This window comes from Diceros bicornis, chromosome 31, assembly GCF_020826845.1.
Source record: "Diceros bicornis minor isolate mBicDic1 chromosome 31, mDicBic1.mat.cur, whole genome shotgun sequence".
NCBI classification, from domain to species: domain Eukaryota; kingdom Metazoa; phylum Chordata; class Mammalia; order Perissodactyla; family Rhinocerotidae; genus Diceros; species Diceros bicornis.
This window is the reverse complement of record NC_080770.1, coordinates 20,245,568-20,259,960: the sequence shown is the minus strand read 5'-3', so window position 1 is coordinate 20,259,960 and position 14,393 is coordinate 20,245,568. Positions and strand designations below refer to the sequence as shown.

Here is a 14,393-nt window from a genome sequence, read left to right as displayed (position 1 = left end):
GATCAGGGTCTCTCAATCTCAGCGCTGTTGACGTTCTGGGCTGGATGATTCTCTGTCGTGGAGGGCTGTCCTCTGCATTGTAGGATATTTAGCAAAACCCTCTGACCCACTAGATGCCAGGAGCACTCTCCCTCACCAAGTGGTGACAACAAAAAATGTTTCCTGCCATTGCCAAATGTCCTCGAGAGGGCAAAGTTGCTCCCAGTTGAGAACCACTGATATGGAGTATGGTCACACATTTGAAAAAGAATACACGCATAAAATTACAGGATTTATTTTTTAAATTAATTTTCGTTGTCTCTGGATTGTAGAGATCTTTCTTGTTCTTTGTAATTTTCTATATTTCCCATTTTAAAACCAGCAAGCATACATTGTCTTAATTAAATAAAATCAATATATATTTAAATCCTTCACTGAATATAAATTTGGAATAAGATTTATTTTATAAAAAATGTAATTATCAGACTCTAATTGCTTAGTAATACACTTAAGACCATGCCTTCATCACACTGGATGCCATAAGTACTGCAAAACTGGAGAGGCGACTGCAGGAACATACCGTTTGTGTCACATACAAAAGATGACATGACAGCCTTCATTGAACTAGGCCATTTTGTGCCAGTAGACGCATAGAGGCCTTTCAATTTCATTTTTCATCTGAAAAGAGAATAATAACCTTGTTATATTGTATTTTACAATCACTTCAGTCAGTATATGTAAATATATCTATCAATATATGTAAATCTATTAGAGTTAAAAATTTATGTATATTTGAGGGTAAAACACAGGTATAATTGCTGCTCCCTATTGCTGATTGAATAATCCCTCCCACATTTGCTCCCTCCCTCATATCTCTACTCCTTGACTATAATTGTGTCCTGTGAGCCCCAATCTTATCTTTGTATGAATAACTTGAACAGGTCTAGCCCAAGGGATGGAAAATTATGACCCGTGGCAGATGTGAACCACTGCCTGTTTTCATGTGCCTCTGAGCTAAGAATTCGTTTTACTGTTTCAAATAGTTGAAAAAATAAAAGAACAATATTTCATGACACTTGACAATTGAACAAAATTCAAATTGCAGCGTCCATAAGCGAAGTCTTGCTGGAACACGCCTGTTCGTTATGTAGCTGATGTTGCACTACAGTGGCAGCATTGAGTCATTTTGTCAGAGACCATACGGTTAGCAGAGGTGAAAATAATTAGTGTCTAGTCCTTTACTAGAAGAATTAGCTGACCCTGGTTTGAGCCCAGCAGCCGTGACTGACCAGCTTTAGACCAACGGGAGAGCTTTGCATCCACAGTGGGGAGAAGAACTATTGTTTGTTGAAAAACTGCTGAGTGCATCAACTATGTTATATCATTAAGTTTCCACAGCAACCCTGATGAGGAAACTAAATCTCAGAACATCAAAAACTTGCCTAGGGGCCAACCCCCTGGCATACTGGTTAAGTTTGGCCAGCTCCACTTTGGCGGCCCAGGTTTGCAGGTTTGGTTCCTGGGTGCAGACCTACACCACTTGTCAGCCATGCTGTGGCAGTGACCAAAGATTGGCACGGTTGTTAGTTCAGGGTTAATCTTCCTCAACCAAAACAGAGAGGAAGATTCGCAACAGATGTTAGCTCAGGGCAAATCTTCCTCAGCAAAAAAAAAAAAACACCTCGCCTCAAGGTCAGGCTGCTGGAAGAGTCAGAAATGGACCTACTGTTTCTCATCAAAGCAGTTTTCACTGGACTCTTTCTTTTTGGCATAAAATATCTATTATGCCCTCTCTGGACGCAGCAGCTCTTGCAGTAATAAACAGGTAGCAGCCATACTTAGTGGGATATACTGACACGTGAGATGCCCTTATATTTGTTTCATAAAACATGTTCTTGGGTCAGCCCTGGTGGATCGTGGTTAAGTTCGCGTGCTCCACTCCGGTGGCCCAGGGTTTGCAGGTTTGGGTGCCGGGTGCAGAGCTACACACCACTCCTCAAGCCATGCTGTGATGGCATCCCGTATACAAAGTGGAGGAAGACTGGCACAGACATTAGCTCAGGGACAATCTTCCTCAAGCAAAAAGAGGAAGATTGGCAACAGATGTTAGCTTAGGGCCAATCTTCCTCAAAAAAAAAGAGAGAGAGAGACATGTTCTTAAAATCTGAAGTCCAGTGCCAATATTTAAAATTTATTCCAGGATATGAGAGACTTGAAGAAAATATTGAGTCAGTGGTTCTAAAAATTTCAGGAAATTCTTCAAATGGAAAAACTATCTTTTATAGGCAATAAAAGACTAATTTGAACAACTTCCTTTTTCATTTGTAATTACAAATATTGCTGCAGGTTGTAATTCTCTTCGTATTTATTACCTATTAAGAAGGTAACTCTGGGGCCAGCCCTGTGGCATATTGGTTAAGTGCGTGCGCTCCAGTGCTGGCGGCCTGGGTTCGGATCCGGGCGTGCACCGATGCACCGCTTGACAGGCCATGCTGTTGCAGTGTCCCACATAAAATGGAGGAAGATTGGCACGGATATTAGCCCAGGGCCAGTCTTCCTCAGCAAAAAGAGGAGGATTGGTATAGATGTTAGCTCAGGGCTGATCTTCCTCAACAACAACAACAAAAAAACAGAAGGTAGCTCTATTTTTGTAGTTAGAATATCTTTTGGAAGTGGCATCAGACCAGGTGCATGGCTTACTCAGTTAATAGTCTTCAAGAATCTCACCACACTCATGTTCATCGCCATCCAACAGGCCCATCATAGGGTTGGTTGGAGTGGATACCAGAAAATTCCAAGAGCTAAAAGTTTCCTGTCTTGTGCCCACCTGTATATGTTGAAAAATGAAGTTAGCAGGAGCCGCCAGGAACCCATTCTTCATGTATCCTATTGTGCCACTCACTACCTTGGAGTTCAGATAGAGTTTGCCCAGCTCCTCACCAATATTTAGGTGTTCCTTAGAGATAAATCTGTCATCCATGATGAATCCAAAGCAGTAATAGGAAATAAAAGCCACTGCTCCTGTGTGGAATGAAGCAGACAGATTAATGAGGTCTCTAAGGAGACCAGTTTAGAAAAAAAGCAGAGCCAGAATTATGCAGTCATTAGAGAATTTATTAGATAAGACTATTAGCAATCAGGGGCTGAATCCAGATGGACAAAAACAAAGTTAGATCATCAGATCGAAAATGTATGAAATATCAAGCAGGGACACCAACAAGATGATGGGATAGGTAGTTCCAGCCAGTGTCCCCTCACAGAAAACTGATGTAAGGAACCAACCACGCATGAAAAACCTTTCTCAGAGCTCTTGTTTCCAGATGAGAGATTACAGCACCCGACTGGAGCACAGAAACAGGAAAAGATGCACTGAAGAAGGTAGGAAGGACAGTTCCATTCTACCTGGGTCACCCATTGCCCAAGCCCCTGCACCAAAAAGCTGAGAGAGATCCCCTCCACACCAGAGCTCTTCTTGAGGAAAAGAGAGTCAAATGAGCATCCAACTTCTCTGTTGATTTAGGCTCCAGGCCTGCCCCAGTGAACCCCAATGCCAGGCTGGCCCCTGCAGACCTGGTTTACAGGCCTGCACCAGTGGTCCCCAGCACAAGGCTAGCCGTGTGAACATAGGCTTCAGACCTGCCCCAGTGCCAGGCCAGCCTCTGGGGACCCAAGGAGGTGAAAGACCTGTACATGAAAACTATAAAACATTGCTGGAAAAAGTGAAGAATTACAAATCAATGGAAAGATATCCCAGGTTCATGGCTTAGAAGAATCAAATTGTTAAAACGTACGTACTACCCAAAGCAATCTACGGATTCAATTTAATCTCTATCAAAATTCTAATGGCATTTTTCATGGAAACAGAAAAAACAACCCTAAAATTCTTATGGAACTGTAAAAGACCACAAATAGCCTAAGTAATCTTGAGAAAGAAAAACAAAGATGGAGGCAACACACTTCTTGATTTCAAAGTATACTGCAAAGCTGTAGTAACCAAAACAGTATGGTACTGGCCTAAAAACAGAAACATAGGCGAATGGAACAGAATAGGGAGCCCAGAAATAAACCCACAGATATATGGTCAACTAATCTTTGACAATGGCACCAAGGACACACATGGGGAAAGGATAGTATCTTCAATAAATGGTGCTGGGAAAACTAGAAATCCACATGCAAAAAAATGAAATTGGACCCTCATCTTAAACCATACACTAAAATCAATTCAAAATAGTTTAAAGACTTAAACATAAGACTAGAAGCCATAAAGTTCCCAGAAAAAAACATAGGGAGAAGCTCCTTGACATTGGTCTCAGCAATGATTTTTTTAGATTTAACGCCTAAGCACAGGCAGCAGAAGCAAAAATGAACAAGTGGGACCATATCAAACTAAAAGTTCTGTGTGGCAAAGGAAACCATCCACAAAAGGCAACCTGCTGTATAGGAGAAAATAGTTACAAACCATTTATCTAGGGGTTAATATCCAAAATATATAAGAGACTCCTACAACTCAATATCAAAAAAAACCCCAAATAACCGAATTATAAAATGGGCAAAGGACCTGAACAAACAATTTGCAAAAGAAGACATGCAAATAGTAAACAGGTACATGAAAAGGTGCTCAACATCGCTAATCATCAGGGAAATGCAATTTAAAACCATAATGAGGTATTACTTCACACCTCTTAGGATGACTATTATTTAAAAAAAGAAAATGGAACCCTAAGGGTAAGAACTGTTGGTGAGGATGTGGAGAAAAGGAAACTGTTGTGCACTGTTGGTGGGGAATATAAATTGATATGGCATTAAGACAACAGTATGTAGGTTCCCTAAAAAATGAAAAGTAGAACTACCATGTGATCCAGCAATACTTCTCCTGGGTATACATCCAAAGGAAACAAAATCAGGATCTCAAGAGATATGTGTACTCCCAGGGTCATTGAGGCATTATTCACAATAACTTAGAGAAGTGTAAAGTGTTTCCTGGATGAGACAGAAGATGCCATTGCCTAATAGCAGAATAAAGAGTACTGCAGTGGAATCATGATGCAAACGTGCAGAGTACTAGGGAAGGAAATTCGGATCTGCAAATGGGAGCTAGTCTGGAGCCCATGTTGAAAGGAACCCCATTCCAGAGAGCTCCTCCCAGGATGAGAGGATCCTGTTCCAGTAGCTCAGAGGCTGAGGGGAGGGTTCTAAGATGCCAACTGGGGGAGTGGCCTTGGGGCATCATGGGTTGCCTGCAGGTCTCTTGCAAGATCAGTGCCAAAGATGCTCCATGAGAGAAGCAGCCAGTCTCTGGGCATCAGAAATATCTGGAGGCCCAATTCTAGGTGACAGCAGCTGCAGCCACCTGAGATGACAGCCTTTTCTTTGCGCTGGAGAGGTCATAACGGCAACTGGTTTGTGGCAAAGAGGGTGGAAACAGCATTGGATCCAGAGCAGGAGGATCTGAGAATGAGTCCCCAGTTTTCCTCTTTAGTAGCGTATCACATAGTGATTAAATCTCAACCTCCTTGAATCCATTCCATCACCTATAAAATGCAGTGCCTTCCTTGCTCACTCTACAGGACTGTCATGAGGACCAAATTGGATAGAGTTGGTGAAAGCTTTTGAACCATGTGCTTCACCTTGGAAATAAGGTACAATGGTCTACTCCTAGTTCTAAAATGCTTTTGTCTTGTGGTCAAGGAGTTGTTATTTGTGTACTTATCTTACATTCATGTGTAATCAGATTACAAACTCCTTGAGCCCAGTAACATTTGCAATCGGCTTTGTTTTACTGGTGTTTTCCTTTATTTAAAAAAATATGTTCCTGACATTTTATCACAAATGGTCAGGCAGATTGCACGCTGAACACCCAAATACCCACCACCCAGACTCTACAATTGCTAACATTTTTCTATATGGCTTTCGTCACTTATTTATGCAGATATCCATCCATCAATCACTGCATGATGGGTCAGTTTATTTTTTATGGTATTTCCTTCTCCTCTCCCTCCTTAACCACATCCTTGATTCTGATCTTATTGAACGGTTTCTTTGGCAACCCTACCTGAAAGTAAGATTTCCATCCTCTGGGAAATAAAGTCCTGTTACACTGATTATAATGTCTGCCATGTAAGGGTACTGTTTCATGTACTCACATCTTATTTCTCCATATCGGTGCTTCTGAACCAGGTGTTATTTGTGCCCCTCAGGGAAAACTGGGTACCATCTGGTGATATTTTGGTTTGTCATGATGTCGGGGTGGGGAGAAAGTTGGTTCTGGCATCTAGATACCATTTTGCTGCTAATTGTTTTATAATGCAGCCCCCACAACAAAGAATGCTTCAGCCCCAAATATCAATATCGCCAAAGTCAAGAAACCATGCACTAGATAAGTTATAAGTCCCCCCAGGATAGCAGCTGAGGGTGCACATTGAAATATGAACTGGGAAAATACCCAGAAAGAATGTTAGATATGTGGTTAGACTGAGAGTGACCAGTGACAATCCTTCCACCCATGATTTCATTATTCTAGGACATAAGTAACACTCTGTGGATGATCCAGGAATCCTGGCCTGTGTAGGTTCTGAAAGATTATTATTTTAATTGCGGTCCATGAATTTTTTTTTGCAAACACAACCCATTTTGAAATACATACATTCAAGCAGATGCCTTGCGAGGAAGCGTGACTGGTGTGGGCTTACCCATAAACTGTGTCTCTACCCTCCGTCTGCCCTCTGTGGTTTGTTTCTGAGCCACACTGTATGCTGCCGATTGAACGCTCTGAAGATGCAGAGTTACCACCACAGCCATTTCTTCTTTGTTTCAGGTAGTTCCATGGGCGGTAATGTTGGTGAGGAGATCAAAAGAATTACCTATTCCCTGCCATAAAATATAGATAATGTCACTAAGGAAATGGAAAGAGATGCCTGGAACTGCTCATTCTGTGCCCAGATCTTTCTCTAAAGCATTTGGAACTAAACAAACACCTTCCTTGGGGATGCTTGTCTTCCTACATATCAAGATGATAGGTGCATTGCAACTGAATGCTTGGGAAATCAATGCAACTCTTTAAACCTGGTAGGAAGTAACTCTGTTCTGCTGTTGTCAGATCACTTCTTGAAAAACTAGGGATGAATGCTGCTCTGCCTTCCTGTCCCACATTCTATCTTTTCTGTCATTATTTTTCCTGTATGTGTTGCTTTTCCTGTTCCCGTTCTCTTTCTTCTGTCCTTTATTCTCTTACTGTAAAGATCCATTGTTAACCAATTGAGTAAAACAACAACTATATTAAAAATATAGTAAAATGAATAGAGTTAATCAATATGGTAAAAGAGTCTGGTGAAATATCAGTGACTTCATGTATTGGGGCAGAAAAGGACACCTGTTTTCACCTGTTTACCTAATGAATTAGGCAAAATACATATAAGCCTGTGGGATTCTAGGTTGAGGAGCTTTCAAGGGATGGGGGGTGGAGGGAGAGAGAAGCATACCATCCTCAGTACACTCAGAGACCTCTTTTGGAAACAGTTTTAATTATGAAAAATTCTCTGAACCTCATGTCTTATTAGTGATCTGGATAATTATTCTGTATGTGCTCCCCTTTTCTTCGAAAATGAACTAGGATTCCAGTGATCTGGCCTGCTATCCAGAGGATTGAGAGGAAACCCCAGGAGCCATTTGTAATAGTTCTCAACCACCTTGTGCATTAGAATCATCTGGCAAGTTAGATAATACAGAAAATAGAGCTCTACCCTCACAGATTCTGATTCAACCAAGACTCAGTATAAGTACATTTTTTACAGCCCTCTAAGTCTTTCTAATGTTTGGTCAAGTTTGAGAATCACCAAGCATGAAAAGATATTAAAATATTAGAAAGGATTTCAAACCTTTAAAGACAGTGTTCCATTCCCATTTTCACACCTATGTGAGAGCCTCCTAAGTCAGAGCAAACCCATCTACTGTTATTCCAATAATTTGTGGAATTCACCTAGAAAAACACACATAAGAAAGGTGATTTGGACATTTTCTTTATACCACAGAGATCTGGGCTTCATAGAAATATGTGTATTTAACTTGGGCAGACAAGACTTTGAGTGGCTGAGAGTTCATGTGACCATGACATTGACTTAACGCTAATTATGCATTTATAGAGAGTTAGTACAATTTTCCAATAGGTCTTCTCAGGACAAGTCTATATGTAAAAAAAAAAAAAATCAGTCATAAGAGATTTAGTATCTGAATTGACTACTTGAGTGATATTTTGTGACATTCAACATACTTAGTATTAAAGAAAGGCATGTTCAACTGAGATTCAGAAAAAAATGAAATTTTAATGACTTGACCTATGAGTTATTAAAACATATAAAGCTGCATGAACTAAAAATTTTGTTCCTGATAGGGAAATAAGCAAATAGGTGAAATGAAGAGAGCAGAGAGTGTAAGAACTAAATCCATGTGTGTGTGTGGGATGCCCAGCTCCAGGGGTACAATAGGGCTAATGGTCACTTCTCTATCTGATTCACAAAACAATTGCAGAAGAGTACACAGAATTCCTATACATGTCTCACGACGTTTTACTTATCATATTGCATTTTGAAAAGTAGCATTTTAAATTAGCGGGTATCTAATGAATAAATAGGGATGGTACATTTGGGTTCGTGTTTGGAAAAAATATCTACCACACAACATATTCAAAAATGTTGCAAGAGTCTTAAGTATATTCTGTCTCCCCTTTTCATGCCCAGTCCACAAGTTGATGATGGTGTGAAACTCACCTGGACTTCACAGTCTCTGGAAAATTTATTTTTGCCAAGTTGAGAACAATTAGGGGTCATTTCTAAGAATGAAAAGAAGAACAAATGTTGGAGAGAGTTCCTTCTTCAAGGTCAGGAACTATTTGACTTTACAAGATGAAAAAAATTCTCCCCGTTTTTCTTCTCAGATTCCTGTAGCATCAAGTATCTAAAAGTGAGATAGGATCAAGTTTTCTAAAAAAAAAAAAAAAAAAAAGTTGAGACGCAGGGAGACAGAGTAGCATTAATAAAGAATGTTTACCTTCAAAAGTTCTTAAATATTTCTCTCAAACTCCTTATACCATCTCTATAGACTATTCCCTACACTAGCCATGGCCCCTGTTTTATTATATAAAACAGTGTAACCTATCACCAGCATTGGGGGCAAGAATTCTTGACATGATTATTATGATGTGGACCCTGCCCCATTTTTAGAGTATTGCTGTAGGTTGGCCTAAGACAGTGGTTCTCAAACTCTGGTGTGCATCAGCACTGCCTGGAGGGCTTGTTCAAACATGCTGCTGGGTCCCATCCACACAGATTTCAATTCAGTAGGTCTGGGGTGGGGCCTGAAAATTTACATTCCTAACAAATTCCCAAACATTCCAATCTCCTGGCTGACACGGATGCATCTGCTTCTGGACCAAGGACAACTCTTACCCAACTTCATTAGTCTCATCTCCTACCTGAAAGTCAAAATACCCACTCATCAAATTGCCCTCATTTCCTGACAGCACCATTTACAGAATAAATCCTTGCTTCATTAGCTCTCCTCAAAGCCACCTGGCATAAGGCCAGACACTTCAATAAGCCCCTTCTATCATCTTCTTAGTGAAACACTGAAGCTTCCCAATGGGAGGTGCACTTTGCTGCAGTACATTAATAAACCTAACACTGTGGACTTCATCTGCATTCCTGGTGGCCCACAGATACTGGGCTTTATCAATACTTACCCGTGCGTTCTTCCTCTTCATGTGTGAAGTTTGACTTTCCATTACTTGGAGCCAAACCAGGTTGACAGGTACGAAGGTAGCTTCCAATTGGATAGGTCTAAGAATTTGGGGGTGGGCAGGCAGTGCTATTGTGGAATTCATCCTCATCTGTGAAATGGAGCAAACAGTTCATAATCAAACCAGCTGAATGTATACGCTCCACCTATCCATTGGCGGTGGTGCACAAGACGTTTCTGTGGACTGACAGCATCAGAAATATTGAGAGATAATTGTTGAAAATATAAATCCCAAAGTCAGTCTCAGACCCAGTAAAAATGAATTTCAGAGGAGGTGGGATTTAGAATCTGATATTTTCAGAAAAACGCTAGGTGATTTCATTCAGCATACAGGTTTGGGAGCCATTGATATGGACGGCTGGACTGAAGAGATAAGAGATTTTCCTAAGAAACTAAGATCTTAAAAACTATCTGAGTGTACGTTCTTTTGGAGAATTCTTAGCAGTAACAGCCTTCTGTGCAAAGAGGTAATAATTCTCCAGGATCACAGAGATAATCAAAATGGGAATAGAAGACTAAGCTATTAATACAATATCAACATCTAGGACAGAGACTGGAAAAATGGGAAAAAGTCATCTGTTATGCTGTTATGATTCTCATTTGTTTCCTGGTTTTTGCTTTTGATAATGTGCACAGCCTTCTCTATTTGCTTAGTAACATTTCCAACTAGAGATGGCCTTGGGCTTTGGTTGAAAACTCTGGTCTATTAGTTAGTTATTGCAGAATAAGTTAAGACTCTAAGGTGTGGACTACTTTCAACATTCACTGTTATTTTTTAAAAGCAACCAATAAAAGAGAAAAATCAATTGTGGTCCTGGCGTCACATTTCAGTTCTATGACTTGTTGTCTTCCTGGCATCTGTGCTCACTTCGGCAGCTTTTCTCTAGAATCTCACGCCATGTTCTAAGGGACTGTTTCAATTTTGCTGCACCTAACTCCCTTCTGATTTTCTAAGGCTGTTACTCTATTTGGACTTACCATTGCAATCTTCTGTGTCATTTGTAAAATTCTGCCTTCCAGAACATGGTATAAATCCTGTGTCAGTGGTAGATCCATAACCCTTTGTAATGTTATTGCACGTTGCATTTGGGGGACAAGGAGTGGAGACATTTTCACATGTCACAGCAACTGTTAGAGTGAAGGAGAGGATAGGAACTCAGTTTAGACCCTGGGCTGCATCAAGTCAACTGGAATCTTTGTTACTTGAATCCTTCTGTGTGCTGAGTCTGACACAGGGCAAGTGGTACGCACTTTGTAAACATTTGTTCAATGGATGATCAATGAACATGATTGGTGTTGCCAGCTTATGTTATTAGACAAAAAAAAGTTTTCTTTCAGCAGTGATTAAAACTCTTTTGGAAAACCTTGGAGCAATCCTCTTGGACAGCCCTACTCAAGATGTGGACTCTGGACCAGCAGCATCAGCATCACCCGGGTGCTTGTTAAAAATGCAAATTTCCTGGCTCCACCCCAGCCCTACTGAATCTAAGTCTGGGTCCTGGGCTAGGAATCTGTGTGAACAAGCTCCCCAGGGGATGACGATGACGCTCAGCCTTGAGAACCTCTGCATCTCGGCTGCTTCTAGGATAAAAGAGTTCTCTGATAAACAACGCAATAATTTTTAATAAGACCCGATTTAGAGTTTCTTGGTCTTTATTTCATTCTTTTATGGCAGTGAGGTGTCAGGAGTCACCCTGTCACTATTTTAAGCCATGGTTTTCCATCAGCCAAAATTCCCAGGTTCATATTGAACTTCTTAAACCTCAGATTGTTTTCAGCACCAGTTCTATTTCTAGTTTTTCCTTCTTTATCACCTCACCAAACCTATTACTCATTTTCTCTCTCCTCATAAAGCTTTCTCTCTCAATCCCCTCCATCTCCTCTCCTTTTCCCAAGATCCAAGTCCTTTTTATATCTTCTTATCCATTGTCCGATCTCACACCCTTTCTCCATCATCTCTGGAAGCAGATGACTAAGATTGAGGGGGCAGGATTTTTCTATGAGATTTCTTTTATAAATCACTTTTAATTTCATTAGTTCTGATATTGAAAGTTTTTGTATTTAAGCCAAATGAGATGAAATTATAAAGAAAGAGATTTATCCTCTAACAGTAGAGTAAATAAATATTTTTAAAAATGTGTGCCAAAACATGCATGCAGATTGTTCACCTGGGAGATTATGTACTCAATTAATAAAGTCACTCCGTATAATATATTTTAATTCTTTTCTCTTCTTTTTTATTTCCATTTTTTTTTCTTTGGTCTTCTTCCTTTTATCCCCCTCTTCACAACTATACATTTTGTCCTTGGACTCTATTATTGAGAAAGACAAGAAAATTCACCTCATTTTCACTTTTTCTTCCAGATGGTATTTTTGAAAAGAAAGAAAAGACATACCATCTTCAACTGAAGAAGATACAACAATTTGAATACCATTTTGTGTGATATCTGACATTTCATTTTGACCAACTGTCTGGGGAAAGGATGAAAGGATCTGTATCCACTGAGCCCCTGTGTGAGCCCTGGGTTCTGTGCTCACTAGTGCATGGCGTCTGGAGACTCCTGAAGACGTGATCTCTATCACTGCTGATGTGTCCTTGTTTGCACTCACAGTAGTAGCTGATGTTGGTTTTCACACAGTTTGAAGTTGGAGGGCGGATGAATTCTCCTCCGCCGTATTCAGTACCTATGAAATGAAGGAGTTGGTAGGGGATTTCGTTGGGAGGAGTTTTCAGGTAAATAATTTAATACCACGTCCATCATTTCTGGGGTGTAGAACCAGTCTTTCTCTTAGTAGACTTTTGCTTTGAGCTCCTGCCTCACTGATCCATTACATTGTTTTCTCTGCACACAAGTGTTGATATTTTGATGAACTCCACTGAAGACAAAGATGCCTAATAATAGAAACCAGTGGTGGAAAAATACATGACTAGGGCCAATTGATGCCAAGTCCTTGAAATATGATGGAATGAGACAGAAAACATTTCCTTAGAAGTACCTAAAAGTATTTCACTCTTTGAATGTGGTTAAAATGCTTCACTTTTTTAATGAACTTGTGGGCAATGGAATTTACCCATCATTTCTGTTGTAATCCCATTTTAAGCAGGAGTTTCCACCTTCTGTGCAATAGAGAAGTCATCTGATTTCCAACATTATGATCAGTGTTTGAGTTGGGGGAAATAGAAACAACAGTTATTGTGCACTTATTCTGGCAAACACTGACATAGGCAGTTTACTGGTGTTATCTTACTTAATCATTGAAGCAGGCCTCTTCATACAGTAACACTTAAGGCCATTTTACCCACCAGGAAAATGAGATTCAAAGAAGTGAAGTCACTTGCCCATGGTCTCCCAGCTAGTAGATTGTAGGACCGATAGAGTCTGGCACACTAGGGAAAAGTCTACATGGGGGCTATTACAGCACACTGCTTCAATGTGCACGTGCATCATCATGCACACACAACAGGAAGTGTAACTGGGTCTCATTTTAGGTTTTCCCCAGGAGAAACTTCTGATGGAAGATTCTGGTCTTTATACTCCATGTAATTTTATACAAACATTTTGCACCCTCTTATCTTCCTTAACAGCTAGAAATCCATATCTTTTCTGAATCTAAACCAGCTTCACACCTATAAAATTTCCATTTGAGTGCATAATGTAATACTCAAATGCAAATATCATAGATTTACATTCCAATGAAAACCTGTACATGCTCGTTTGATTAAGGTGTTATTTTTAGGGAAAAAAAAAGAAGTATATTCAAGAAGAAAAAAGAGCCATATACGTTCTGCAAAATATTGCAAAAATTTTACCTGTTTTAGATGCCCCTCTATGGCCACAGGAAGTGAAGAGACAATGAGATTCCTCTCTTCTGGTTATATAGAATGAGTATCAGAAGCACTTGAAGGTTCATGATTTTTACATAATGGAAACAATGGACAAAATGTTATTTTGCATTATTTTGTAATAAAGTTATTTATTAATAAAGGAGTGAAGCAATCTGCCTTACCTCATTTTGCCATTAAGAATCTAGTTAAATGTAGCTTTGATTAGAATAATGCCTATCACTACTAAGCATTTATCACACATAAGGCATCCCGCAAAATGTTATTCAGATGTTCTATTTATTTTATTGCATTTCCTCAAAATAGCCATATCATGTAAATATTATCATTCCCATTTCAAGTTGAGGAAGAAGCAACCTAGAGAGGTTCTATATTCTCCCAAGGTCATCTCTTGGTATCTATGGGAGCAGAGGTTCAAACTCACGATTGTCTACCTGTAGATAAAATATCATTGGCCTCCATTCTCTGTATGATATTCTCTTCATTACTTAAGAAGCTCACTTACCATCTCCACGCCACTCTTTCCCCATCTGAAACAGGTTGATGACAATGTTTGTCTTTCTTACATCCAAATGGCTGTAGGATAATATAAGATCACACACAGGGACTGTGTTGAAAACCCAGTGCTGTAGAAATGCAAGAGGTCCTAACCACTTCCTTCACCAGCAACAAACATTGGGTTGAAGATTTTTGAATCTCAGTGAAGGAAAGAAAGCAATAGAGTCCTGAGAGAGAAAGAAGATCATTTGATTAATAGTTAGCATCCATAAATGCCTTCTGG

General features: G+C 39.9%; 1 protein-coding gene across 1 annotated transcript in view; it reads left to right on the top strand.

The window, feature by feature from the left end:
- The window catches only part of LOC131395101 (5'-3' exoribonuclease 2-like), a 34,217-nt gene extending 20,617 nt beyond the window's left edge, over nucleotides 1-13,600 (top strand). Inside the window, exon 8 of the mRNA XM_058526900.1 lies at nucleotides 12,133-13,600. Within this exon, the coding sequence (XP_058382883.1) occupies nucleotides 12,133-12,145 (13 nt within the window). The 3' untranslated portion in view covers nucleotides 12,146-13,600. The remainder of the gene's footprint in view (nucleotides 1-12,132) is intronic.
- The last annotated feature ends 793 nt before the right edge of the window (nucleotides 13,601-14,393 follow it).